Genomic DNA, 27,531 nt, shown 5'->3' on the forward strand with positions numbered 1-27,531 from the left:
TCTTGGTTAAATAAAAGAGCTGTGGTTGTACATTCACTCTCCACCTCAAGGACCCCTAACATGCCACCAGTCAGAGGACACACAGGGCCCCCCTCCAAGGAGATGTTGACAAACGACCTCAACGCTCTTACATGAATTAGCGAAAGAAACTGGATTTTTTTCCCCTCGACAAAAATCATACCTCAAGTATGTGAGTCGTGTTCGCCAAAACGTGCAGATTCCAGCCAAATGATCCTGTTGAGGGAAAATGAGCGGAGCAATAATGATTTTGTGTACATCTGAAACGTTCCTCCTTTCCTTCCTTACGGACTTCGCAACAAACAGGTCGCCCATTGGTGGTTCAAAACTATTATTGTTTTTAAAAATGTCTTAAGTTTTCATATGTAATGAACAATCGGACATCTTAAATTAATACGTATATTTATAATACACAATATATAAATATACGTGAAAAGCCACATAAACACAAAAAGGCGGAAGTGTCGCTTAAGAATGTTAACGTTTCCGGTACTGTGGAATCTTGGGTAACGTAGTCAAAATTCAAATTTTGAAATGTACTTGAGCTCTTACTTTATTTAACAATACGTTATAAATGTATTGTGGTATTACATAAAGCACATTGTGGTATTTAAAAGTATAAAAATGCTCCGTTTTCTCACAAGAGATAGTTCTGCATGTTATGTTCATCAGGGTGACGTTTTCCCGTTCAGAGAATGGATGGATGCATGTCCACATCCGCGTTCGGTAATTCACTTTACGCCCTTGCACTACTCTGAAGGCCGAATTCACTAAAAGAGTGCGTGGCTTTTGCGTGGCGCTCAGCAGTAAAAATGGAGCAAATCCACGAATCGTTTAAACCACAAAGCACGCGCAGAATAGTGAGATGCGTCACGAGCTGAGATACGTCTCGGTGCGCCAATGGTATTTGCGCGTATTTAAATGAAGCAACATGCATATGTTTGACATTGCCCACCTATATGCGAATATGCCTCATTGATAAACGACGTCTAATTCATTAACGCCAGCGCGAATAGCCACACGCAGTTTGAGTGACGCAAATGGCGCCTATAAAAAACTGTTTGTAAAATTGGCCCACCTCTGTGTCTCAGATTAGCGCAAATGACCTGAGTCGCCTTTGAAACTTCATGCCTCAGACCAGCAAGAGGTTGTGCCAAGTATACTTAGGACAGATTTAAGAGAACATGTTACAGGACATGCAGGTTCTCACGTGCACGTTTCACTGCATGCAAACAAATACGCATCTAAATGTTGGTAATATGGATATATTTTTATCATTGAGAATTACATTCTGTTACAATGACAATAAGACAAAAGTCAACCAAGGAAAATATTGCCTCAAATCAGAAAATATTGCATTTTTGATTTTCTCATCTTGACTTCATCTACAACTGTCATATTCGATGTACTTCTGATGATACGCGACAGTGCAGTGCAAAATATTAGCTTTTGCTTTTAAAAGAAAGAAATGAAAAGCAGAAGAAAATACTGAAAACTCTTTGCATTTCTCACCTGAGACAATTAGAAATTGTGTTAAACCTCAGAATGCAATTGCAAGGTTCTTTTTTTTTTCCAATTGTACAGTTGTTTCAGACTCTAATTTAAAAAAAAAAACATTTCAGAGTCAGATCTTCCTTTGAGGGATCACACAAATTGGCCTCCTGGCTAGAGCGCTCCCTTTGCCAACACAATTAAAGTGTAAGACGCTGTAAGTGCATTAGTTTAATCTCTCCAATCTTGGCTTGCGACGATACAAGCGTGCCACTGAGCACACAAGTACGCATGGAGGAGCAGCCATGACGATGGCGCTGCATACAATTCCCTGACTGGATTTGGTGTAAAATGAAGACATTCTTGAAGAGCTCTTGATTTGGAGGATTTGAGGAGGACAATGTTAAAGTTCATCGCGCAGGTTTGGATTTTATGGTGGCTCTTTGAAGGTAGGCAGGCATGACTCTACCGTACGTGTTTATATGGACCAACTCAGACGATTTTTTGGGGGTTTGACTTACAAGCGCAAACTTGAGATACGAGTGCTTGTGTGGTTGTCGCAAACGTGACTCAACTCACTTCACAATAGGCAGTATCTGAATGATACAACCTTGTCTTTCTAGGTATTTTCTCTGATGGCGACAACAGCGGATGTCAACAGCAGCCGTGCCGAAATGGTGGCGTATGCGAGAGTCACCTCGGCGGTTTCAGATGCCTTTGCTCCCAGCAGGCCCTCCACGGCCGTTTATACGGGGGGCAGACCTGCACGGTTCCACTTTTGGGCTGCGATGACAACCAATGCGAAAACGGTGGAATATGCTCGCCCTTGCTTGTACACGGGAAACACACTTTCTCATGCATCTGCCTCGCCGGCTTCTCGGGCTCCAAATGCCAGACCTCCACTGTTTTTTCATTTGAGAGCCAAGGTTACATGTACATCGAGACTCAACCTGTTGATCCGGAAGCCCCTCTGAATGTTACACTCAGCTTCCGGACAGAAAAACTTGTCGGGACTCTCTTGCAACGCAGAGTGGCTGGCCTCCTTCTTAGCATTGAGCTAATGGATGGACATCTGTGCCTCTGCAGTCTCAAAAACCAAGGGTCCACCACATTGGTTCAGCAGCTACCGGAATTTATTTCCGACAACAAATGGCACACGCTGGAAGCGTCACTCGGCGGAGTGGTCAGCCTGATCCGGCTCCTCTGTACCGAAGGAAACTGTGCCAGGGAAAGCAAGACCGAGGTGCAAGTTCTCGAAGCAGCCTCGGGTCTCCCTCAACCCGGGACAGTACGTCACAGTCTCTTCATAGGAGCAGGTCCAGGCGACAAAACGGAACCCCCGCGTGTTTTTCTGGGTTGCTTAAGAGACGTGCTCGTCGACTCCCATTTGGTGGTGCCGGTTATGTCGGCGGAGGGTTCCGACACTCAGGTTAACGTGACAATGGGATGCAACGATAACGACAAATGCGATGACGGACCGTGCCAGAACAGAGGCCGCTGTGTGAGCCAAGGCTGGAGGAGTTACATGTGCGAGTGCCACAGACCATATGAGGGCGGCAACTGTGCAGAGGGTAAGGCGTATACGAAAGTATACGGGCTTTTTCAGATTCTGGTTTTGCTTTGGAACTGTCAAATTCCTACCCGAGCGGGATGACTGGGAAAGACTTGGAGAAAAGTGCTTTACAGAAGTTCTTTAGCATAGCTTAGTCCTTGATCCACATTTGCGAAAAGATGTTCGGCATCGTCCCTCACAACAGGGGTGCCCATGTCCAGTCCTCGAGCGAGCCGATCCGAGCCTGTCTTGCACGTTTCCCTCCTCCAACACATCCGATTCAAATGATCAGCTCGTCGGCAAGCTTCGCAGAAGTCTGACCAGGAACTTGATCATTTAAATCCACAATATTCAAAACAGTAGGCCACCAACAGTTTACCGACCCCACACAAGGACGCTTGAGAGTACAGAGAAAGGGACGACATATATAACGGATTGAATCGGATTGATCTATGATTAAGAAATGACGGTAGTCAAAGGGGTCATGCTTTGTCAAGTCCGACAGTGTGACTGCGGGGTGGGCAGAAAGCCACACCCACAGGACAGTAAGGTTAGTCAGCAGACTTGAAAGGCGCTTAAAGGTAGAAATAGCATCGACATGCAACGAGGAGGTATTCAGGCATCACCCGTGGGCTCAGGATTTGCCAAAACGTGGCTCTGAGTAGCTTATCCGGAATAAGTTAAAGAGTCTTACCGAATCACGCTAAGGCGAGATGACATCTGAGATCGACAGAATCTCAAAAAAGTAAGTCCACCGCTCTCACTCTTGACATCATTTCATGGAACAGCAGCAGCATAGGAAATCTTTATTCAGAGCCGCGGGGGTTTCAGATGCTAAAAAAAGTTATTTTCCCCGCGGCGCCACATTGAACTTCCAATGACGAGTATGAGAGAATGCGAGAGCGAAAAGACAAAACTTAACACGGCTGCAGTTCACATTGAGACCTTGTAACCCCTCCTGGGTCACATGACACCCAGGAGTGGGAAATGGCAAATTGGGTCTGGGTTGGACAGTTTCACATCGGGGTGTACTCACTTTTGTTGCATGTGTGTTGAGTGAAATACTGAGCATGTAAACAATGTTTGGTCCATAATACAAAAATAATTTGTATGTTTCCCTTCGCAGAGTACATCACCGCAAGGTTCGGGAGCAAAGACTTGGAAAGTTATGCCGTCTTCTCAATAGACGATGACCCCGGAGAGACTTTGACCGTGTCCTTGTTCGTTCGAACCAGGCAGCCGAGGGGCCTCCTCCTGATCCTGGCCAACAGCACCAGTCAGTACCTTCGCCTTTGGCTGGATCAGGGCAGAGTCAAAATTCAAGTCAACAACTTTGAGACCTTGCTCGGCCAAAGCGTGATCAGTGACGGCCATTTTCATCTGGTGACTGTGAAGCTCGACGGTCCAGAGGTAACCTTGACCCAGTCGGCCCAGGTTCAAAGCTCTCGACCCATAAGACACATCTGGGCCCATCACGGGGATCGGGTCTTTGTGGGCGGACTGGCGGACCCGAGGGCCTCGGCTACATTCGGAGGCTACTTTAAAGGATGTGTTCAGGATCTACGGGTGAACAATAAGCGACTTCAGTTCTATCCCATACCATCTTTTGTGGAATCTTACAAACTGGAGCAGCTGTTAACTGTTTCACCCGGATGCAGCAGTGACAACGCCTGTGCGGTAAGTTACTGGCAATACACTCCATTCGATAGACAGGGCCGGACCGTGAATTCGGTACAGAGTAGTATAAAAATACTAAAGCTCAGCTAAATTCTTGTTCAAACACTCCGTGTCATGACAAACATTCATCATTTGCAGCGGTGGATTGATTTGAGCTTTTTTTCTCTCCTGAAGGTTAACCCCTGTCTCAATGGCGGCGTGTGCTACTCCGTGTGGGATGACTTCACCTGTAACTGCCCCCCCAACACGGCGGGGCAGCGCTGTGAGGAGGTGAAATGGTGTGAGCTGTCTCCCTGTCCCGCCTCCACTGTATGCCAGCAGACCTCGCGGGGCTTCGAGTGTGAGTGACACAAGAAACCGTTTCACACTTTGCTTGCCTTAAAATACGTTAGCATAAGGTCATTAAGACACTGTTTGAGAAAGAAATAGGACTTCGACCTAGGCCAAATATCGGATAGGCATTTTGGGTTGTGAAGTCTGTAGGGAAGTGTCTGTGGTCTCCTCGGTCCACTGACTGGTGCAAAGACCACCAATTAATTAGAGGGTGGCTGATTATAAAGTTGAAGCAGGGATCCGACATAAAATTCTTCAAGGCATGCTAATCCCTGGTCAGATTAAGTCTACCGCCACATGCCGGTGGAGGTTTGCAATGACGAGTACTGCAGAAGATGTCACATGTTCACCTGGGGAAAAAAAAGAGAGGTGGGGGGAGGAACATATACTCAGTGAGAAGAGATTTGTGACTCAAATAAAATCATCCTAACTTTGTTACTTTTATTTGAGTGCACAGGTCATTTTAAACATAATTAATTGATTCTCAATACTAATGGAAAACCCGCCATTCAACAACAAACAAAAAAATTCGAGTCACCCGACCTCTGAAACATGCGAAAGAGCCTCATAGAAAGGTCTCGTAAACCAGGCCCGTGTTTGGACTTCCTGACTCGAGCGGTTTTGCAGTGGTGAGTAGGTGTGTCAATGTACGCTTGGACCTACACAACAACTGAGTGTGCACCTTCGGTCGCACTACTGAAACTGTAAGGGGTGTGGGAATGGTGTGGTGTCCCGTTTGTTGCCTAAACTGGTGTCGAAATGGAGTAATGAGTATAGGAATGTAATGTGTGTGGTGCGCGCCAGCGTCACCGTGTGCACCCTGAGCATCAGAGTAATGCACAATTGTTCACACACACAGATGTGAAGATGGTAAGGTGATGGTGGCCAAAAACAGCGCTATATATACACACAATGTATTTACTAATTGAGCCTCACCAGAAAACGGCCAGTGTCAATATTTGAAGTGTCACTGTTCAAAAAAAATGACTTCATGTTCCACTTTTTCCTTCCTTCTACAGGTCTTTCTAACGTAACAGTTCGTCCAGAAAGTGCGATTTTGCACTACCGGAACAATAGGAACAACAACCGCACAGTCGGTGTCACCAGCGTGTCTCTCGGTTTCCGCACAAGACAGACCGTTGCCACCATATTGCATGCACAAAGGGGCTCCAAATACATCACCGTCTCCCTTCGGGACTCCCGCGTGGTTGTCGAGCACTCGGCTGGAGTGGAACACGACAATTCCTCCGTACAGAGTGAGCGTCCAGTCAGTGACGGAGAGTGGCACTCTGTGAGCCTCGGCGTGCACGATCGAGCCTCTAAGTGGATCATAAATGTGGATGGAAATACAGAAGAAATCTTTATAGGTGTTGCAGACTTGGATTTTCTTTTGGAGGGAACAGACATTTTCATTGGTGGGCTGAGCTTGGACTCCCCGGTGAGTTTCTCCGGATGTTTGGCTCCTGTGGAAATCGGAGGCCTTCTTCTTCCTTTTCACTTGGACACAGACTTGAAGCTTCTCAGGCCTCAGGAAGAGCAGTTTTCGCAGTTGAACGTCAACGCCCATCCGCACTACGGCTGCTGGGGGGCGAGCGTGTGTGCGTCCAACCCTTGTCAGAATCAGGGTTTGTGTGAGGATCTCTTTGACCTGCATCATTGCAATTGTCCGTCCACTTGGAGCGGGTCGTTGTGCCAAGAACCGAGCGACCCCTGCGTGGCCAAGCCGTGCGTGTATGGAAACTGTCGCAACACTCCTGGGGGGTACCGGTGTGAGTGTGAGCAAGGATTCACCGGGGCGCAGTGTGAGATGGAGGTGGATTTGTGTGTGAATAGCAATTGCAGCAATGGTGCGACATGCCTCAAAGGAGTTCAGAACTACTCATGCCTCTGCCCTCAGAACCTGACGGGCCAATATTGCAAGTGAGTTCTTATTCATCATCAATAAGACCAAAATTTCAACATGTATGGGAAGCCATTTGAGGATGTTTTTAAATATCCAGCTTAACCCTGACATACTACTCAGGTCAAATTTGATCAATTTTTACATTTGACAGTCATAAAAATAAATACCCAAAAGTGATTCTTTCACCTTAACTTCTATTGATTTTTCCTCAATTCATTGATGACGTTTGTAACTCAGCAGACTCTTTTCTTAGAGGGGAAGTCAACCCCAAAATGTTTGCAATATGTTCTATGCGGCCCCATGAGTCGAAAGACGGCATTCTGATATTGAATTTGGCACCCATGCCGCTGAAAACATCTTTTACTGACGAAAAACATGTCTCTTACAGTGTGAAAATTCCAGAGATCCCCTGGTACATCGAAACAAACCCGTAAGTGCCTCAACATTAATGACTTCATTTTTTTTTTTTTTTTAGGTACAGTTCAGTTGTATTTAACTTTACAAGTACGTACAACACATTTGCATTTAATCTTTCAGAACGGTCTGTCCTAACCGCCGTACCATGGGAAATGGCCATTTTCACTTTGTAATTTACCACAAATAATCTATCTTCGTTCATGTATCTATGCTAGTGACATAAAATGACAAGCACAACAATTAAATGCTCTTGCACGACCGCCGCCTCAGTATGTATAAACTATAGACAGTATATTGTTTGTGTGACATTTTTGTTTTGCCGTGTTCTGGAAGATTTTTTTGAGTGCAAAGTAATCGCCTTGGCTCAATAAAGGTTGGGGGACACGAGAAGTAACTACTCCACAAGAGATATGAAATGTTCAAATGTTGTTTGTATTTTATTTTTCTCTCTCTCTCTTGGGGTCTGTCAAGTCTTCCTCTGCTGCCTGTGTCAAAGTGTAGCGGTACGAGATGGAACTTCAGCTGCTTTAATGGAGGGAATTGCTCAGTCGTGGACGACAATTGTCTCTGTCTCCCTGGATTCTCAGGACAATGGTAAGGCGGTGGCAGAATTTCAGTTTTTGTTCCTCGCCTACGTTGGACTAATTGAATCCACACGGGGGCGCCAGAAATACAAAGAGCTGCTCCAAGGCTGATCAATAAAAGTTGGGAAACGACGTATTTTCCGTGATACTTTTGTCCTTCTATTCTTTCTTTCGGCCGCAGGTGCGAAAAGGACGTGGACGAGTGTGCCTCCGACCCGTGCATGAACGGAGGATTCTGCCTCAACTACGTCAACAGATTTGAGTGCGTGTGCGATTTGAATTACTCGGGTATCCACTGCCAAATAGACGTCAGTGACTTTTATATCTACGTCTTCCTGGGCCTGTGGCAGAACCTGTTCCAGCTAGCGTCCTACCTCATCATACGCTTGGATGACGAGCCCGAAATCGAGTGGGGGTTCCAGGTTAACGATTAGCTCACATTGGTACACAAACGTAGTTAAAAGGAATGAAATGCAAACACAAAAGAGCGGGGGAGGGGGACAAGAACCTTGGGGCTGGGTGAAAAGGCCTTAAAATAAAATCTCGGAATATTTTTTTCACACAAAAATACAACTTCTGATTTCACTAGATGTTTTTTAGCACTTCATATCGCCGCTGTTCTTGGGAGGCTCGGGTTCATCGTTTGTAAATGGCAGAATATCGATTTGAAAAGATTGATCTACGAATGACAATTATATTCTGTGTCCTACATTTCATTTTCATGATTTTAATCACAAGGAAAAGCACAGGGGGGAGGGGTGGGGGGTCTTGTGCCTTAGCTCCTCATTTTGAATGCCGAGCACCATTTTCTGATCAAAGCACATTTCGACTGTTCAGCGACATTAAAGTTAACAGCCAGAAGAGAATTTAGAGCAAGAATATTTCTAAAACCGTCCCATTGTTGTGAACTCAATAAAGACCTTGGTGGATCGCATTCCTTGCTCAGTGTCCCTGATCGGAAAGCAAAATAAATGTTGTGAAGCTCCATGTAAATGCATTTTAATTTTGTAGTAACATTCGGTCTAACATTTTACAAACAACAAAAAAAATAAATACTATAGAGTTCATAGTCCACTTCTCCATACAAGAAAATACTCTATTCTGCCGTCTGCTGTTGCAGATACACCGTTGTATGCCGTAAGAAGCACAGTTTAGTTTATTCTTTGTAAAAAGATGCACACTTGATAAAAAAAACAAAAACGGGAAAAACAGGAAATAACCCCAAAATATAGGAACTTTAACAATAGGCAGTTGTGAGAGTACAGAAAGGCTCACTTGGTCAAGTCAAACAGGAAAAGCACCTTTGTCAACATCTGATGCTATTTTAATATCAAAGCCATCAATCAGTGAGGAGTAATCGGGCCCAAATTTAACATGAGTAAATTCAGATGAGATCGGTATGATTTCAGTGTACATGATTTGGTCAAGTTTTCATTTGTTGGTGTAATGTGAGATTTTTATTCTAAATATGTGCCTATTGCTAAATAAGGTTTAGAGAGCAATCACGTTAGCATGAGGGCTCCGCCTGGAAATTGCGACCAATGACGAGATCCACTTCGGGGTTCACTGCTGTACGGATAGCCGCAACTGCGACGATCACTTCGAATGAGAAATCTGCAGACTCAAAAAAAGAGTTCCGCGATTTGGGTATTCCGAGTGCAATTTTAGCCTGAACTTAAAATGCACCATCAGCTTCTCGGGTGAAGTCAGGTGGAAGTTTTTGAACGCACGTGACTCTTCCTGATGATAGCCTGGGCCAAAGTCAAAGCTCATTGGCCACTTCTCGCTGTCTGTGGCCTCGCCATTGCAAAGTTTTTCCACCTGCAACTTCAGTTGAAGGCCGGTTTGAGAAGCTTTTTGACCGTCATGCCGCTCCACGTCAAGTTTCTCGGAAACAGGATATGTCCTTGACAAAACGGCACGCGGCGGAAGACGTTCTCGCAACGCCATGAAAATTTGAAGCCACTCTCAGAAACATGTGCACTGTTTGAACATAAAAAAAAAAAAAAAGAACGTTCTTGCAACGGCATGAAAATTTGAAGCCACTCTCAGAAACACGTGCACTGTTTGAACATAAAAAAAATTTTTTTGAGAAAGTCAAATCAAGGTGGATTTCTTTTTTATCCCGATATTCAGAAATTTCACCTGGAAATCCCAAACGTTTTTTTGGGAGGAGGGACAGAATGTCATTGTTGAGCCTCTTCACGGAGCTTACATTCACAGAGCTCTTTATAGATTCGCTTGCGTATCTTTGGTATGTTTCTCTGTGAAAAGCAGAGCGGCTGTGCCAAGGCAAGGCATCTGGAATACTGAGGACGACAATAACAAAAAAAACGGGAGGGGATTTTTGATTTGAATATCTGGGCCGACATGGTCAAGAGTACCGCGCTAGGGAAAGTACCTCCAAGACGAAAACGCCGCAGTCGTTCTCGTTGGTTTGCTGTGGGACGTTCTGAAAAAGAAATCGCATACTTAGGCGGCGGGTAGAATTCTCGGCCCCGTTTTCGCACCGGCTATTAGACGACGGTATACCTCATCTAATGACACGGTCCAACCATTGACGAAAGACGCGCGTTGCTTCTCTCTCGCTTCCGCCGTCAAGTACTTGAGGATGTTCTGCGGGACGCAAATATACGTGGAGTCCACCCTATGGTGCCAGTGCGGGGAGCGGCAACACGCAAAAGTGGCATTTACCTGTGCAACTTTGTGCAACGCATTCCGTTGAGAGTCAAAGAGACAGATTTTCTTTCTGACGACATCTGTGGTTACGAGACACCAGTGAACCTCCAGATGGACGGGTACCAACAGGAGACTCTTGGAGAACAAATCAACCTGCAGATTTGGCAGAAAGACGCCCAGGGACAATCGATACTCAACAGACGTTCCAAATACCCTTTTTTGTAAGTCAGTCTCATCTGGGTTTTTTTTTTATTCATATTTATTTTACAGTCAACCCCCTATAAAATTTATAGGAGTCTGGTAAGTCAGTAAAACGCCCCTCTTAAAATAGACAGTTTTTTAAATCTATGTAATTGCCTATATTTTTTGTTCAAACCATAAATATCCAACAAACTATGATGCTGAAACACTTGAAAATGATTTCAAATTCATCTTACAACATTACAATATATGGATGGAGAGGAAGGTTGATTTTGTCAAAACGCATAAGATGCACGCGCGTCAAGACTCCGTTAGTTCCACCAACAACCCAGGCTAAACTTCGCTCCTCCCAGACAGGCAAAAATGTAAGCCTTTAGTCGACATGTATCAGTGTACCTCCCAGACATGATTATTTACAACTTTCCTGTTTATACAAGGCACTGGTGCCATCTTCGGAAATTTCAGTAAAGGGTACAAAGCTACGGCATAAACAGTCAGTCAAAGAAATTCGACTTTGGCTGGCAACACAAAACGCCTGAGTGATGACTTGTGACGCGGGCAAAACGTACAAAAGATACCACTGGATCTACAAATCACAGAGTCAAAGAATCTAAATGGGGAATAGGAAAGCAGTAATTGGTACCTTTACGGGTTGCGAAGAGGTGTCGTCGCACTTCTCATGCATTTTTTTTTTTTTAAAAAGTCCACACATCAGTCAGCGATTTATTTTGAAAGGGAATATTGTGGGATGAGTTTGGAAGCATATTCAAGTGTTAACGGCTCACTGGAGTCTCTTTCGAATTAAAATCACACCGAATAGGAAAACATGAATCCCCAACAGGGGGCATTCGCTATGCTCCACTGAAAGATGGGCTGCATGAAGAACAAGTACCTGCTTTGTCCATCTCTTAACACCGTTATAACCCTTGGTCATGAGCTGTCGGTGGAAGAAACTGTTGAGAAAATGCACCTGGGAATGACAAATAAACAGCACGCAGGCAATCACGAAGCAAGTAGCAGCAAATCGAAGAAAAGAACAGCCGCCATCTTTCGTCGCCTCTTAAAATTCATTTAGTGGCAACACTTCCGAGCTCCGGTGCAATATTTTGCATTTTCTTGCTTGGAAGCAAACCCGGAATGTGTCCGATTACCTTGTGTTGGGCAGCTTCCATAATCAACTCCCCGTACATGTTTATAACCTACAGGAGGAGGAAAGAGAAAACAAAAAAGAAGGTCGCAAGCGTTGCTCTGCTCGGTAATATCAAAGTGGAGATGCTGTTGCGCATGAAACCTGGTCATTGAGCCAATTTTGATGGGCCAGCGTGGACAAATCATCCAGTGTCAGGGTGTGTTTTTTGAAGACCACCCGGAAGGAGGGAGCAGGATTCCAAAGCGCTGGAGAGATTCTACGTTGGACCAACTCAGAGATGAAATTTCTCCTGCGCGAGAATGAATGACACGCAACACCCGTGATCATCGGCATCAGTGAACGTCACGGTAAATCTGTACGGCAGGGGGGAAAAAAAAAAAAAAAAAACACGGAGATGCTGCGCCTCCTTAAAACCCATCGAAACAAATTGACCCAACGCCTGAAAAAAAAAACAAAAAACGACAAAACAATGTGAAAGTCAGCAAAAAAATAAAATAAAAATCACGAGAGCAAATGTAAGCACATTTGGGATTTTGTGCGTGCAGAAGAATGATTCTTTGGATAACACGTGTGTCTTTATCAGAATGTACCCCAGTCCCCCAGCCCCGTTTTTTTTTTTTTTAATGTTCTCGGACATTCACCTGTCAGTGAAATCGGCGTTGAACATTTTCTCCAGGTGGCTCAACACATCGCTTTTCTGTAGAGGGATGAAAGTTCCGTACATAGTGAAGAAGTCACCGAGATATTCTAGAGAGATTACAAACACAGAATATGTTATTCACAAAGCCAGTTGGAAAATAAATATTTAAAAAAATAATAGTAATACATAATTCATACCATCGATACGGTCTGTCAGTTCTGAGAGGCCAACTTCAATTTGAGGGGGTGTTTTGTTCTTGCTGGAGATTTTGGCATCAAGTATTTCTTGATGGGCAGCCGTGCATCGTCCTGACTGGTCACCAGCAAGCTTCTGCTCACAAACACCTTTTCTTCGTTTCGTAACATGAGGATCCAGCCCAGTGAGTATTACTTCCGAAGGATTTGCAAATGCATATTCTGCAATGCTTTCTGGCGCCGTGCTTGTGGTTTGTGGGACGGTGCAGGGAGAGTCGGATTTTGCCGAAAAATGTGTTGTTTTGCTAGCATGTCCGAGGTCTGACTCAAAAGTGGATGTCTTCATTTGCGATTGTCCCTGAACTGGTGAAGGGCACCTGTGAAAGTTTTTTTTACTTCTCTGTGCCCCGATGCTGAGGCACGATCTGTAGCGCCTGATTTGCACCAATCTTCTGCACCTCATAAAACTCCCAAAGCACTTCTCTCTCCATTGCCGCCACATCCACAGCTGCAATTGACAATACAGACGTCTCTTGGCCCGCCTGGAGAGATGTGAAACTCCCTTCATTGAAGGCATGGATTCGCTTGTTTACTCGTGGTACTTCACTTTGTGTTGGGGGTTCTTTATCCAGTACACCTGGAGGAGTTGGAGAGGGGAATATGAGAGTAGAGTCTTTTTTTTAATCGTTTGAAATTTAGAATACAATGAACCTCAGTTTATCCTGGGGTATCTGTTCCACACCCACCTCCAATAAAGATCATGTGAGATAACCTGGCAATTTGCTTGGTTGGAAATGTCTGTGTTTTATCGATGCCATTCATACACCCAGCTCAAGCTTGTGTTAATATTTGAACTCAGAGAAAAAAAAAAGGTTAAATCAGAGATGCTTGTGTTCACCTCACTGATTCTGGCACCTTCTCCAGTCGACATGTGCACATTGTGAGCATCTCCTGTAAAACAGAATAAACATATAAATTGCCTGACACACATGCTCATGTCACATTGTTCAGTTGAAAATCTGTCCATCTACCAATGATCGAGTTTAGATTCTTAACATCTTCTGCAAAATATAATTAGGTTGTTTTTTTTTTTTAGCCATAAAAAATTGCCGTCCACGTATGCTCGTATTAAACAACAAAGTTCCTTCTCCGCTAAAAAAAATTTAGAAGACATTCCTTAAGCAGAATGGTTGGACTACACACAAATCTAACAGGGATTGGTGGTTTGATTTTTCAGCAGCAGAGTGAGGACAGCTTGTTTCATGATTACTTGGATATATACACATCCATCAACAGAGGGTGGCATGCATCGGGTGGTTGTCTCCCAATCCGAACGTTGTTGGTTCAATCCTCAGCGCTTGTCATTACGTCAAAGTGTCCTTGAGCAAGGTACTGAAACCCAGTTGCTCCCGATACTGCATCATCAGTAGGTGAAGGGAAGACAGTGCAGAAAAGCGCGATAAAAGTGAAAGCCAATTTACCACAACAATTGACAAGATACCAGAAGGGGGTGACGTTTTGATTCACAAACAAAACGTCTGCGAACGCGGGTTATGCAAAGTGAACAGCATCGTGTGAAAAACACGACGTACCACAGTCGTAATAGTACTCTAGATGTATGCACCGCTATATTTACGTACTCTAGATGTATGCACCGTTACATTTACGTTTACCTAGTAAGTATTTTTGCTAACATTATTTTCAACAAAAAAAAAAGAGCCGCTCTAACTTACCGTTACGCGTGGAGTTCACAGAAATGTTTAATACCACATTGACCAAAAAAGAAAAGCATGGAACGCTGGTATCAGGCGTCGCATGTTGATGATGTCATCATCGGCTTCTTCTTGTGAATTTGGTAAGAAACGTTTAGGTGCATTGTCGCCATCTACTGGTAATGAGTGTGAAACAGGTTTGTCGCGAAACTATTACTCGAACTATGAACTTTCACAAAATGTTTAACAAGCATCTCGGCTGTCTCGTTTTCCCTTATTGCTATTACTTCCCCATCATCTAAGACTGCATCACCTTATTATCTCTTTACTCCGTTCATTTTTCTATTAACCTTGCACATTTGATCCACATCAGTGTCCCTTCCCACTGAGTTACAAAAAGATTTCCAATTGCCTCTCTAAGCATCCTTTACAGTTCTTCTCCCCACTGCACGCACGTCTACGTTTGTATTCAAGTTCCAATAACTAGGATCTCTCTTCAATTCTTTCAACTCTTTACTCCTGTACTGAATCATGCTTTTACAGTTCTTGGTCCATCAAAAAACCGTCTTGCTCCTGTGTCAACATCCCTTCTTCTGGGTAGAGGACCTTTGCTGCTCTGAGAATGCTTCAATGAAGCATTCAGCGTCTTCATTCAAACGAATGGCATTTTTCAACCATTTCATCCTCAAACTGTTGATCAGCCTCGGGTCCTTAGGTCATCGCTCTTTCCCCGTTTATCTCGTGCATGTTTGCGAATGCATGTTTGCGTTCTTGTGGGCTTTGGCGGTGGGTAGGGGAGTGATTTTTGTGAAAGACTTTGAGTTGCATTCTTACATACAAAAAGCGCTTAACAAATAACATTTGTTTGATTGAATAAATGATTTTTCAACACATTTATAGAATGCTCACATTTTCAAATATTCCCTCATTTCCACATTAACATTCCCGGATTAGACGACATTTTACATAACTTCTCCTTCTACATTTCTTGACAGATTCAAGGCCGCAAACTGTTCAATTTATTAAAGACACATATGGAACTATTCATCACATTCCCCAAAGATCCCACATTTTCACAGTAAAACTCCCCAATTAAGAGAAATATTATATACATTGACTTCCTCCTTCCACATTTCTCGAACCAATTCAGATCATTCCAACTTTAAAATGTTCATCTTTTTGGGAGGTATACCAAACATATTCACCAAATTGCACATTATTCGGGCTATTATACATTGTTTATTTTCTTTTTATGTTTCATTTTGTTCCATTGGACCACCCCACCAAAAAAAAAAAATCATTCATTGACGATGGCTCAAGAACAATAAAAAACACACAAAAAAAAACTGATTGATTATGATGTAAGAAATAGGATCGAAACACCACAGCACACTCTCAGTGCCCCACCAGGGTCAGTAACATCTGAATGACCTAGAATAGACCAGCAAATCATTCCTGTTTGCTCTGTTAACAAACTCCCTGTTAAATGTAGAGAACAAAAGTCCAAGTTTTACTTCAGCCAGACAACAAATTAATATTCAGTTGTTCAGACCCCACACATTCAATCCTAGGTAGTTATTTATGTTTTGGAATGAGCATGCCAATTTTAGTTTTAATTATCCTAAAAATCTAACGCAAAATATTTTTGCCCCCAATTTTTTCCACAGTTTCTTAATATTTATCACACAAAAAGAACACACTTGACATGACAAAATGTTTACAACAAACCCCAAAACAAAAACACTGGAATAACGATGATCTGGTCTGAGTTGAAACCTCTGCTGCATGGTACACGGTGAATCCGGTTGGTCTGGAAATCGATGAGCGCTCCTCTCCTCAAATAAGCACCTCATGACAAACATCCTTTTGATTGAGCAATCCACTGATAAGTGAGGGACCCTGCTCGGAGTCTGTCCTCGGCGTGTGCATTGTACTTGCACTCCATTCATATTTTTTTTTTACATTCAGCAAACATTTCAGGTTGCGCTTCATGATCGATGCCACGTTCATTCAACATAAAGGCATCGAATATCAAAGGGGGTGTTCTAAAAAATAGCTCAGCGGTGATGGGACAGTGGTACACAAGTGATTCTTTTCAAATCGACACACTTGCAGTGCTGAACAGTCGACCAATAGTCGAAAAGTACCCCGATACCTTGCCTTGAGAATTACACGATACCCCTTGATTTTTATGGTGGTAATTTCGGAATGGGAGTCTGAGCTGTCTGTACTGGGCAGTGTCACCAAAGTGTCACTCCTCTGAACATGTGGACTCACCTCATTTAGAAAAAAAAACAAAAACAAAAAAGACTATTTTGCAAGATACCACAAGCTAACTTATTTACTCCGTTATTTTTTTCACACCTATAAAATCCACTTTCTGTCTGCTTGAATGAATTGAATGAATGAATGAAAACTGGTGACAAAGTCCCAAGCTTTTTTCGTACTATTGATCTCACCGTTCGCGGCACGCAGGTTCACCACCCCACACGTGACGCGAAAGGAATGACAGAACTTGTTTGACTTGGCTGTTTTCCCGTTTGAAGTGCTATATATACGCTGGAGCCCGCGTGAGGTCTCCCTCTTTTCTTCAGCATCTTCCTCCTCCTTGTGCACAGACATGAACCGACTCAGTATCGCGGTGGTCCTGGGACTGCTGGCGCTCGGGTGCGCTCAGCTTGGTGTTCGCCAGCCCGAGTGTGACTCTCCCGAGGCGGAAGAAGCCGCATACGCGGCTCAGGACTACCTCAATGGTCAGCATGCTCATGGCTACAAATATGCACTAAACAGGATTGAGGACATCAAGATCCTCACCAAGGTAAGCCGGCGACACACAGTAAAAACAGTTGGATCTGGATGCAGAATAACTTTTCCATGATGAGATTAATTAAATTTCGAGAAGAAAAAAATGATGGAGGAGAACAGGTATGGCTCGCAAGGGTCACACAACATTGAAATAAATAAACACAGTCTCAATTTTACCTCTGTGTAATCGATGACAAAGCAAATACAACTTTTACGAGATTTATTTGAAGTATTTGTGACATATATTTACAAAAATGAAATTAAAGAGATTGCATGATCATTTGTAACATTCAAAATTATTTCAGATCAAAGAAAATCATGTGACAAATTTTCAATTCACTTTCTCATTTAAAAAGAATTTTAAATAGAACGTTTGATAGCTTGTAACATTCAATTGTACAATTTTGAATAAAGCAATCACTTTTTTAAATTGCAGTGAAAAAAATATTTCAACAATATTTTCAACAAATGTGACATTTATCCATTCCTACATATTGTTATTTTTATTTTGAGTTTAAAAAGACATTGACACTTTAGTCTGCAATTATCTAAAATAAATACATACATTTGATATGCTTTTTTACATTTAAAAATCTCACCCCCCCCAAAAAATATGCACGCGCACACACACACACACACACACACACACACACACACACACACACACACACACACACACGCACACACACATACATACATACACACATCTGATGCAGGTTTAATTTATTTTTAATATGCATGTGCAGCGGGCCACAAAGTTTTGGACAAACCTGGTATAGACAGAAGTAAGATTTTTTTTTCCTTTATTTTTTTTCCAAGTAATTTAACAGAATGTCTGCTTTGTCCTAGCCCAATGCAGATGACATCTATGTTGTTGAAGTGGACCTTCTGGAGACGGACTGTCACGTGTTGGACCCCACTCCTGTTGCTAACTGCACAGTCCGACCCAAAGCGCTCACCGTAAGTATAAACCAAATGCAGCCTTGAGCAATCGTAACACATATTCTGCATTGCTCTCAAGGTTTTGGACTTGTTTGATTTGTGTCTAAAATCAGTCAGTAGAAGGAGACTGTGACGTGGTTATGAAAAGGGTTGGAGGAGTGCTGACTGTCACAGCCTTCAAGTGTAAGACTGAAGGTAAACTCTGACACCGTGTGTGTGTGTGTGTGTGTGTGTGTGTGTGTGCGCCGTGTCTCGACATGAACCCACACTTTTACGGCACATTGGTATGTAAATTATATTATATTGGTATTTTTTTCTATGATGGGCTTTAGAATCAACAGAGGACCTCTGTTTGGGCTGTCCTACTCTACTTCCGCTGAACGATACCACAGCCCTGAACTTTGTGCACGCCTCTCTGGCTACCTTCAACAACAACACAGTCAACACAACATACTCTCTGCTTGAGGTTGGAAGGATGTCGACACAGGTGAGTCCCCGCGCTTTTTTTTTTTTTCCACATGCTTTGCTGCATGTGGGTCTATTGCTTTGTGTGACAACCTGCTGAGGCTGAAAACATTTGAATCGTTTTTTTCAGATTGTCTCTGGTGGGCCGCGCTATCTGGCAGAATATGTGATCGCTGAGGCTAATTGCACCGATGATGTCTGTGTGCCGCTGAATGATGTCATGGCTGTAAGTACACAAAGTGGGCCTCTCGATAAGTTACCCTCCACAGCGGTGAAAACCAACCAGTGGCCCCGCAGGAAACGATCACATTTCACTTCATAATAATGTAAGAATAATTGACTTATCTTTGCCAGCGAAGGTATTGTGGCAGACAGAACAATTAAATGCTCTTCCAGTAAATGGCTGTAGGTGCAATTAACCTGCATGTCCATTTGTTATCATAGAACAGAAAGATATGTTTGTGTTCAATTAAACAGCCCAGATTTCATATTGGGTAAATTAGGAGATCATGTTAGCATATTGTAAAACCCCGTGAATTCAAATATGGACAATTTCATTTTTCTTTTTATGACCCATTAACCAATATCACATGTTGGAAGTAGCTTGAGGTAATACTTTAACTCTTGAATGCTTTTACTGTCTTGAGTATTGTAAAATTCCACCCCTGCCATTGCCTGTGCAGCATTATGTCATCTGAAGATTGTTTTTTTGTTTTTTTTTAGAAAATAAGTGGAAATGGGTTAGAATCATTTGAGTACGCCCGTTTTGTTAAAACTGGATAGCTATCGGGGATTGGTGCAGAAGTAGTTTGCCACAAAGGTAAATTGAACTGTTGACATTCTCTCAAATGGTTTTTTTATGAAACCTGAAGGCTCTTCTGTCATGTGGCTTTTCTACCTCTCCCAAGAAGTTTACTCAATTTTTAAAGCTTGTGGGCCAACTTTTTTTTTTTTAAACATCACAAGATCGAGACGAGCGGTTTGACATGTCCAAACTGTCTGTCTCAGAGTCGCGGTATTTGCACTGCCAAAGGCCTGGGAGCTGCCCACACAGTTGACTGCAAGATGTTTTCCGTTATGGTGAGTCATACAGTCGTCTTGTCTACGGGATCGGACGCTACTCACTAAGAGTTAGAAATGACGGGCTTTCAGGGTGAACCTGGAATGCATAAGAAATAACTTTTACTCTGCTGATGCATGTTCTTCAGGTGCCTCCCCAAGACGCAAACAGCACTGGGGGTTCTCATATATTCCCAAGGGTCCACGTGCACACACAAAACATGACCAGAAAGCATGGTCTAAGACACCATAAACTGACCTCTCTCCATGATCCACACGCTACCGGCCTTCTGTCGTCCGAGTCGGCATCAGAATCTGCCGAAGTGGTGTCTGTCGCCACCCCTGCAGTCTTGAATGCTACAGCACCCGCTCCAACTGCTGACACATCATCCGCCTCGGTCAGTGGAGAGGTTCCCGTCGCCGTGGTTAAGAGAGACGTACCCGACGCCCCTGCCACAGTTACAGACCCAGTTCTCCTGATAGCACCATGCCCCGGAAGAGTCCGATTCTTTTAAAAAATGTTCCATCATGTACTTTCATAACCTGGATTACTTCTAAAAACACTGGCTCCATGTATAACTCACATCTTTATTTCCATACATTTGTAAAGTTGCCATTTAAGCACATTACTCCTTGGCTTGACGTGTCAGACTGAAGAAAAAAAAAAGACATTTTATTGTAATAAAGAATTCTGAAATACTATTTGAATCATGGCTCAAATTCATATGTCGCATATACACCCACATTCTACTAGTTGAACACATTTGGAGGTATGACAAATTCAAAGGTGACCATTAATACAAAACAGACCAAATGACCGACATTGAAAGCAAGTCTCCTTGAATTCCAATGTAAATCAGTGGTGGGAAATAAAATACTATAAAATATAGCATTTTAGAGTTTTCAGATACCTTTACTTTTCTCGAGAATCTATTTTGAATACTTTTCACACTGTACATTTGAAAACAGAACTGTACTTTTTAGTTCTAGGTAGGCTTGATCCTTTTTTTTCAACCTCCAGGGATGACAAACAAAAAACAGGTAAAGTCAAACATTTATTTGCAATTCATGCGTGTCATCTTAGCTCGTGACCCTCTCTTTCAATGCCACGGTCCAATCCTGTAAGAAACAAGCAAGATCAGTTGCAAGATCATGAGAGGAAATTCAATCTTTAAACTGACATACCGTGTCTGTTGAACTCCATTCTTTTGATCCAGGACCAAGTGCTGGATTGGTTTGAGATTTTCTTGGTTGAAAGTGATTCTGAGAAGACTTGAACAGTCCTTCAAGGAGAGATTTTAAATTCCTGGTGCTAACGTGTTCAAGATGAAGAGGCTTCCCAAGATGTTGGCCTGGGACATCTTGGTTAGGAAGAACCCTGAAATTATTTGGGGACTCTGGAGACCTTCTGGCCTCTTTACCTGGTGGACCACGCTGGAGCAGTATATATGCTTTTGGTTCCGACAAACGCCCAGTCGGATCACGCGTGGAGGACTTTTTGTGCTTCTTCCGATGGGATGAATGTCTCAAATTCTGGGTGAATGAAGTGTTTTTTGTTGATTTAGCATCGTTAAGCATGGAGTAAGGGAACAAGGGGCCATGGTCCTCCTCGACCCCAAGATGGGAAGGCCAATCAGATCCAAAGGAGAACGCTCTAGGTGCTGTCATACCATTTGGGTTCCGCTGCTCCAGATACGGGGCGAGTGGAGACCTGCCATTCAGACGAGGCCAATAATTGAAGCCCCTGAATAAGTCGTTGGGCTTTTTGGAGTGCTTGTTTTGTGCCTCTTGATTTACAGGAATGTAAAATGAATTCTGAACCCCGAGGGGCATATCTTGAGTTGATATGCTCGGTGGTAAATTTGGACTCATCTCATATGGCAAACTGGAATACTGCAAATTAGGATTAGGACCCAAAAAAGGGTAACTTTCTCTTCGAGGAGCTGCTTCCTTGTATGGGATACTTCCTGATAAGAAATCAGAATTGACACCTGGGGCCTGGTGATATGGTTGATTTTTATTGGGAAGAGAGTCTGAGGCTGTCTCTGGATTATATTTTTCTTCATCTGGTTTTTGATCAGGCAAAGTATGACCTATGTGAGTTCTAGGTCCAAAATGGGCCCAGGAAGCAACAAATGGAAATTCTTGTGAGACCACACCTGTCACTTTATCAGATGGTCCATGAGATGCGAGATAAAGATGCTGATGAAAAGTAATTTGTGGGCAGCAACTTGAAAACCCAATGGCACAAAGTTGAACGCAACCACCTGAGCCCCGCGGGACCACAGCACCATCAGTGTGCTGCGGTGGTGGAGGAGTAGCCTGTTGTGGTTCCTTGGCTGGGGGTAATGTTACAGACTGCTGCCATTGTGGATGAGGCATCTTACCCTCTAGAGGTTGGATGGTTGCAGATTTTTCAACTTTAGGCTTCTGAGTGTCAACATGTGTTGCCGGTGGTTTGACAGGTGTGTGAGGTTCCAGAGGCCAATAAGTATTCCCAGGGACCTCAGGTTTCGGTGGGGAGTCTGGTGGGTGTGGTAAAGGTATTGGCTTTTGGGGCAATTCTGGGTTAGTCATAGGGTAAACCAGGTAGGGATTGTGTGGCTGCTGGACCGGACTTTGAGGAAGTGAAAGTGCTGGGGGCTGGTCAAGCTTGGCACGTAGTTTGTTTTCATGCCAGATAGGGTAGACTGGCCGCTCCACATGACCCAGTGGAGCGGCAGGTTTCAACAGCGATGGATCCAGCATTGGCTTTTTGGCTGGTTCTTTTAGACTGGGTTGAGGGTAAGGCGGAAAGAGGTATGGTTTCGATGGCTGCTTCACTTGTTCATGGGCGACTCCAAGGTCTGGTGGTTTGAACGGCCATGGATCTGGCATTTGAGTTTTGGCTGGTTCTTTAGGATTGGGCCTTGGATAACGTGGAAATGGGTATGGATCAGATGGTTGCTTGAAATGCCCATGAGGGACCTTGGGCTGCCGAGGCTTAATTAGCCATGGATTTGGCATTGGCTTTTTGGCTGGATCTTTAGAACCTGGCTTTAGGTAAAAGGGATACTGGTATGGATTGGGTGACTGATTTAATGGACCAGATATTTGTGGTTTGAATGGCCATTGCTCCGGCAGTGGCTTTTTGGCTGGTACTCCAGGACTGGACGTAGGGTAAAGCGGGTACGCATTGGCTGGATGCTCCACTGCATCTGGAGGGACCTCCGGCTTTTGTGGAGTAGGCAACGGCGTTTTAGTGGGTTCTTGAGGGCTAAGCATAGGATAAAGAGGATTGGGGTATGGATCAGTTGGCTGCTCCACCTCACCTGGAGTGACCTCATGAATTTGTGGATTGGGCATTTGTTTATTGGTGGGTTCGTTAGGACTGGGCATATGGTAACGTGGATATGGATAAGGATCGGTTGGCTTCTCCACTGGACCTGCAGAGATCTCAAGGTATGGTGGATTGGGCAGTGGTTTATTGGTGGGCTCTTTAGGAGTGGCCATAGGGTAATATGGGTAGAGGTATGGATTGACTGGCTCATCCACTTGACCTGGAGTGACCTCAGGCCTTTGTGGATTAGGCATCGGCCTTTTAGTGGGTTCTGCAGGACTGGGCATAGGGTAAAGCAGATATGGGTATGGATCAACTGGATCATCCACTTGACTTTGAGTGACCGCGGTCTTTTGTGGTTTAGGCATTTTGGTGGGTTCATTAGGACTGGGCATATGGTAAACTGGGTGGGTGTATGACTCGGGTGGCTGATGCTCTGGACCTGGAGGGACCTCAGGGTTTTCTGGATCAAGAAGAGGCGTTTTGATTGGTTCATTGGGATTGGGCAAAGGTAGATAAGGGTATGGAAAGGCATACTGATAACCTGGCTCCTGCACTTGATCTGGAGGGACCTCAAGTTTTGGATTTTTAATTGGGATTTTAGGATTGCGCATAGGATAACGTGGATAGGTGTACGGATATTTTGGCAGATGTATTTGATCCAGAGGGTTCCCAGTCGGTTGTGGAACTGGCATGGGCTTGTTGTTTCGTTTAAGTACAGGTCCTGGCAAGGGGTTTGAAGGAAAGGGGTTGACAGGCTGGTGTACTTCACCTGGTTCTTGCGGTTGGGAAGGCTGTGGTTCATTTTCAGGGAAAAATGGATAGCGATAAGGATAGAGTGGGTGACTAGCTCGACCTTTTTGTGCCTCTGGGTTTTCTGGCTGGGAAGACGTAGGCTTGGCATCAGCTGTTTGCAAAGGGTAAAATGCATTGTTAGGAGAGGCTGGCTTTGCTCCTTGACCTGGTTGCACCCGTGGGTTTGGCAAGAATGGATAATATGGTTTATGGAAGTGACCTGAAGGGACTTCAGTTTCATGTGGAGCAGCCGGGGGCTTTTGTACAGGGTCAGGTGTAGGATTAAGTGGGTAGGGGAAGAGATAGGATTGAGTATCAGGCGTTTGCTGTTGTGAAAACTGCGGCGAAGGTTTGGGTTCATTTTCAGGTCGTACAGGTACAAGAGGGTTCACTGGCTGCTCTCCGTGACCATAAGGGGATTCAGGTTGTAATGGATTTCCAACAGGCCTGAGGTTGGGTGGTACCACAGGTTTGGAGTGACTTGAAGGTGGATAATAGAATGAGTGTGAGGGAATCAAGCCTATGTTTGGTGGTTCCAATTTTGTGGGTGTTGGGCTTGTTGTCGGTTCAGATAAACCTGGGGCCATTGATGGACATGAAATCTTAGTTGTTCCTTCACCAGCCAATTCAAAAGTGTACATCCCATCCTGTAATAAAAAGATGTCAACCATTGAAACACTTTAAAAATAACTGGAAACAATAACTTTACCTTCTTCTCCACACAGGCACCATAGTTGACAGACAGGACCACACCTTCACCATGATCCACTACGCCGATCCCACATTTATGTAATACAGAATTTATCAGCTCCCATTTTCCGTTCACTGTTGGGATAATATGCGATGATTTAAAAAAAAAAAATCCATAACTTGTAGGTCTGCAAAACTAAATTAAATAGCAACTCACCATTTATTTTAATTCTAGAGAGTGGGACTCTCCACTCCGTTTTCACAATCATGCCTTCTGTATGGCATGTGACCATTGGTGGGCTGGATGAAGGTCTCGTCACAGGGCATGACATCCTCATTGGTAAACCCCACCAAAGTAATGGTAGCACATAAGAATCCCCCTGGAAAAACAATTTTTGCCAAATTATCGTGTGCGTGTTTGTTTTTAGTGTCCTCAGTGCAAGCACCACATTTCTGGAGGTGTCGCTAGGCGTTTTGTTTGTAAATGATATTTGCATGCATGACACAGTGGCATCGTTCAAGTAGGAAATCAAAATAAGATTTTTGTATTGATTACTTATATGTTGTTGGTTGTATTTGTAAGAGTAATAAATACTAGGTTCATTTTCTTCATTTGAAACATAAGTGAATCAACTAAGTTATCACAAAAATGAGTCTCAAATATGAAAAATTCTTGCAAGACTAGCGTAATTCAAATTTCCAGTGACGTAGTGTTTTCATCAAGCCAAACTAATATGATTTTATTTTTTACATTAGTTTAAAAATGTGTATTATTTTTATATATTTCCTCAGAATTTTAAGATTTATTTTTTTAATTATACATCTATATTATCATTCTGCTGCATCATTAATGCGTTTTACTCACATTTCAAAAGCTGCTCCCAACTTTCCTAACAAAACTCATTGTTGCCAAGTGACTGCGGAAAGCTGTGAAATATAGCAACAAAAGTGCCAAGTTGCCATCAACAATCTTACCTCCAGAGTGACAAAACAACCATCATAAGGGGTAACCAAGAACATTTCGTTTTGCGTTTCCCCGATGGTGTAACCACAGCTTTGTGGCAGCTTGGATAGAGGCAACGGAGCCAGGCTACCTAGGGAACAATTACAATTTAACAGGTGATTTAGAATTAGTGAGAAATTGAGTATTTTTTTGCATTTGAGGTGAAATATTCCAAAGCGGAAAACATACCCCTATCCACCCAAATCAGCGATCCAGGAGTGGAAGCAACATCTTGGACTTGAAGTTTCATAGAGTCTGTCGTACATTCCACCTTTGGATCCATTTTAATGAGCTGATGTGTCACCGCTTTGGAAAAATGTTCATCCTGCATACTGGCTTGCTTGTAAAAATCCCACCCTTTGCAGGAAGACGGGGTGGGGTTGTTATATACAAATGCATGTCTCGTATGTTTCCTTTGAAGCAGTTTGATTTTTGTGAAAAGGACTTCAAAAGCAAAATATCCCATTTAATTTAATCTCCAAGTATTGTTCAGTGCATTTTGAAGTGTACCGCTGCCAACTCATGTGAAATAAATAAACTTTAGTAGCAAGGTGGGGTGGCGGGATAGTCATACGTACCCATATCTCCTTGGTAATCTGAATCCGCATCCAAGATGTGACTTGAGGCTTTGTTCGGAGGGGCAACCTGCTGGGAGATCAACAGCCGCCCGCTGTAGGAAACGTCACGTTTGCTTGGAATCGGCGGGGCATTCCGTCTTGATTTAACTGCCAGCCGGGAGCATTGGCAAAATGTGCCGGAAGCAAGCAGAAAAAGTCCAACATACAATAAAATCTTTGAGCCCCCGCGCTCTCGACACGCCATCGGAACTAAAAAAGAAGGCACTGCATAAAGAAAAAGTCGAGTTCTCCTATGCTGACCATTTAAAAGACAGTCGGCTGCACAGGTAGGATTAATGAGGAAACAACAAGCCACGCCGCACCAGGTGTCATCAATGGCTTAATTGTGGGCGTGGCCCCAAACGTGTCCTATTGAAACACAGCGGCAGGCCACGCGCCGAGTACCTGGGCCTTCAGCAGCGGCTTAGCCAATTTGACAACCTCTGATTCTCTAAAAACGCGACATAACAGCACACGTACATGATCTGGTGCGGTTCAGAAATGCTGTTTTATCAAATAACATTCCAAAAACAGACAAATTGCATTCTACTCACCGGCTTATTTAATATCCACATATGCAGATCTCTACAGACGTTGTTCTGCTGGTCAAATTGTTTTGCTCTGACCAAACCGGTCAGAGAGCAGAAAGATATTTTCAAGGGCCGGCTGCTCAATTTCAAACAAAACGGATTGAGGTAATTGATTTTGGCAATAAAGAGTTTTTGCTGTTAGAAAACACTTGAAGTCACGGTCTTCAGAAACCAAAGACCAATATTTCTAACATCATTTTGTCTTTCATCAATGGGTGATAGCGGTTAGCATCCTCGCTCACCTTCGACCGCTGGTGAGCTCGGCACTGGACCCGCTGCAGTTTGCCTATCAGTCTGGCATCGGAGTGGAAGACGCCATTATCTACCTCCTCCACTCAGTGCTGTCTCACCTGGAGAAGGCTGGGAGCACTGTGAGAATCATGTTCTTTGATTTCTCCAGTGCCTTCAACACCATCCAACCCAACCTACTGAGGGACAAACTGCAGAACGCCGGAGTGGACCACCATCTCACAGCATGGATTATAGAGTACCTCACAAACCGGCCGCAGTACGTAAGGGTGCAGAGCTGTGAGTCGGACAGGCTTCTCTGCAGTACGGGAGCGCCGCAGGGGACTGTTCTGGCTCCATTCCTGTTCATCCTCTACACCTCGGACTTCAGACATGCCACTCCAAACTGCCACCTTCAGAAGTTCTCCGATGACTCTGCGATTGTTGGCCTCATTACAGAGGGGGAC

The 27,531-nt window shown here is 43.7% G+C and overlaps 4 protein-coding genes across 6 annotated transcripts; 2 read left to right on the plus strand and 2 right to left on the minus strand.

Moving 5' to 3' along the window:
- Positions 1-2,128: 2,128 nt before the first annotated feature.
- LOC109520469 (protein crumbs homolog 1-like) lies at positions 2,129-8,693 on the plus strand (the record flags this gene model as incomplete). Its single annotated transcript, XM_019877704.1, has 7 exons — positions 2,129-3,080; positions 4,188-4,738; positions 4,913-5,078; positions 6,091-6,991; positions 7,363-7,404; positions 7,863-7,985; positions 8,157-8,693. Coding segments are annotated over 7 exons (2,988 nt in total), but the record flags the coding sequence as incomplete, so codon positions are not given.
- Positions 8,694-8,958: 265 nt separating this feature from the next.
- On the minus strand, positions 8,959-14,686 carry LOC109520623 (sentrin-specific protease 5-like). 3 transcript variants are annotated; one of them, XM_019877982.1, is made up of 12 exons: positions 14,573-14,686; positions 13,586-13,790; positions 12,843-13,476; positions 12,647-12,752; positions 12,147-12,294; positions 12,007-12,054; positions 11,748-11,825; positions 10,670-10,807; positions 10,508-10,591; positions 10,377-10,427; positions 10,121-10,284; positions 8,959-9,958 (listed from the first exon to the last, which is right to left on the minus strand). In XM_019877982.1, the coding sequence occupies exons 3-11, from the start codon at positions 13,414-13,416 to the stop codon at positions 10,162-10,164; spliced, it is 1,350 nt and encodes a 449-aa protein (XP_019733541.1). In that variant the 5' UTR covers positions 13,417-13,476; positions 13,586-13,790; positions 14,573-14,686; the 3' UTR covers positions 8,959-9,958; positions 10,121-10,161. The 3 variants fall into 3 exon arrangements, with proteins under 3 accessions (XP_019733541.1, XP_019733542.1, XP_019733540.1); XM_019877983.1 differs by lacking the exon at positions 8,959-9,958 and adding an exon at positions 9,987-10,038 and having other exon boundaries at positions 13,738-13,790; XM_019877981.1 differs by lacking the exon at positions 8,959-9,958 and adding an exon at positions 9,987-10,038.
- A 2,431-nt stretch (positions 14,687-17,117) lies between these two features.
- Positions 17,118-20,530, plus strand: ahsg2 (alpha-2-HS-glycoprotein 2). The gene is made up of 7 exons (XM_019877975.1): positions 17,118-17,369; positions 18,206-18,316; positions 18,412-18,493; positions 18,631-18,785; positions 18,894-18,989; positions 19,772-19,843; positions 19,972-20,530. Exons 1-7 carry the CDS (start codon positions 17,172-17,174, stop codon positions 20,335-20,337), a joined length of 1,080 nt encoding a protein of 359 aa, XP_019733534.1. The 5' UTR covers positions 17,118-17,171; the 3' UTR covers positions 20,338-20,530.
- A 2,111-nt stretch (positions 20,531-22,641) lies between these two features.
- Positions 22,642-26,582, minus strand: LOC109520470 (uncharacterized). Its single transcript, XM_019877705.1, has 8 exons — positions 26,208-26,582; positions 25,819-25,986; positions 25,602-25,720; positions 24,844-25,006; positions 24,646-24,761; positions 24,157-24,583; positions 23,134-23,241; positions 22,642-22,730 (listed from the first exon to the last, which is right to left on the minus strand). Exons 1-8 carry the CDS (start codon positions 26,449-26,451, stop codon positions 22,642-22,644), a joined length of 1,434 nt encoding a protein of 477 aa, XP_019733264.1. The 5' UTR covers positions 26,452-26,582.
- Between the last annotated feature and the right edge of the window lie 949 nt (positions 26,583-27,531).

Source organism: Hippocampus comes, unplaced genomic scaffold (genome assembly GCF_001891065.2).
Source record: "Hippocampus comes isolate QL1 unplaced genomic scaffold, H_comes_QL1_v1.1 scaffold317, whole genome shotgun sequence".
Classification (NCBI taxonomy): domain Eukaryota; kingdom Metazoa; phylum Chordata; class Actinopteri; order Syngnathiformes; family Syngnathidae; genus Hippocampus; species Hippocampus comes.

Coding starts and splice junctions, on each gene's coding strand:
- ahsg2 (XM_019877975.1), top strand. CDS start 17,172: ATGAACCGACTCAGTATCGCGGTGGTCCTGGGACTGCTGGCGCTCGGG. Junction 17,370..18,205: donor ACATCAAGATCCTCACCAAG/GTAAGCCGGCGA, acceptor GCTTTGTCCTAG/CCCAATGCAGATGACATCTA. Junction 18,317..18,411: donor TCCGACCCAAAGCGCTCACC/GTAAGTATAAAC, acceptor GTCTAAAATCAG/TCAGTAGAAGGAGACTGTGA.
- LOC109520623 (XM_019877982.1), bottom strand. CDS start 13,416: ATGCCTTCAATGAAGGGAGTTTCACATCTCTCCAGGCGGGCCAAGAGA. Junction 12,753..12,842: donor ACTGACAGACCGTATCGATG/GTATGAATTATG, acceptor TAATCTCTCTAG/AATATCTCGGTGACTTCTTC. Junction 10,592..10,669: donor CGTTGCACAAAGTTGCACAG/GTAAATGCCACT, acceptor TGCGTCCCGCAG/AACATCCTCAAGTACTTGAC.
- LOC109520470 (XM_019877705.1), bottom strand. CDS start 26,451: ATGGCGTGTCGAGAGCGCGGGGGCTCAAAGATTTTATTGTATGTTGGA. Junction 25,987..26,207: donor AGATTACCAAGGAGATATGG/GTACGTATGACT, acceptor CTTCCTGCAAAG/GGTGGGATTTTTACAAGCAA. Junction 25,721..25,818: donor GCTGATTTGGGTGGATAGGG/GTATGTTTTCCG, acceptor ATTGTTCCCTAG/GTAGCCTGGCTCCGTTGCCT.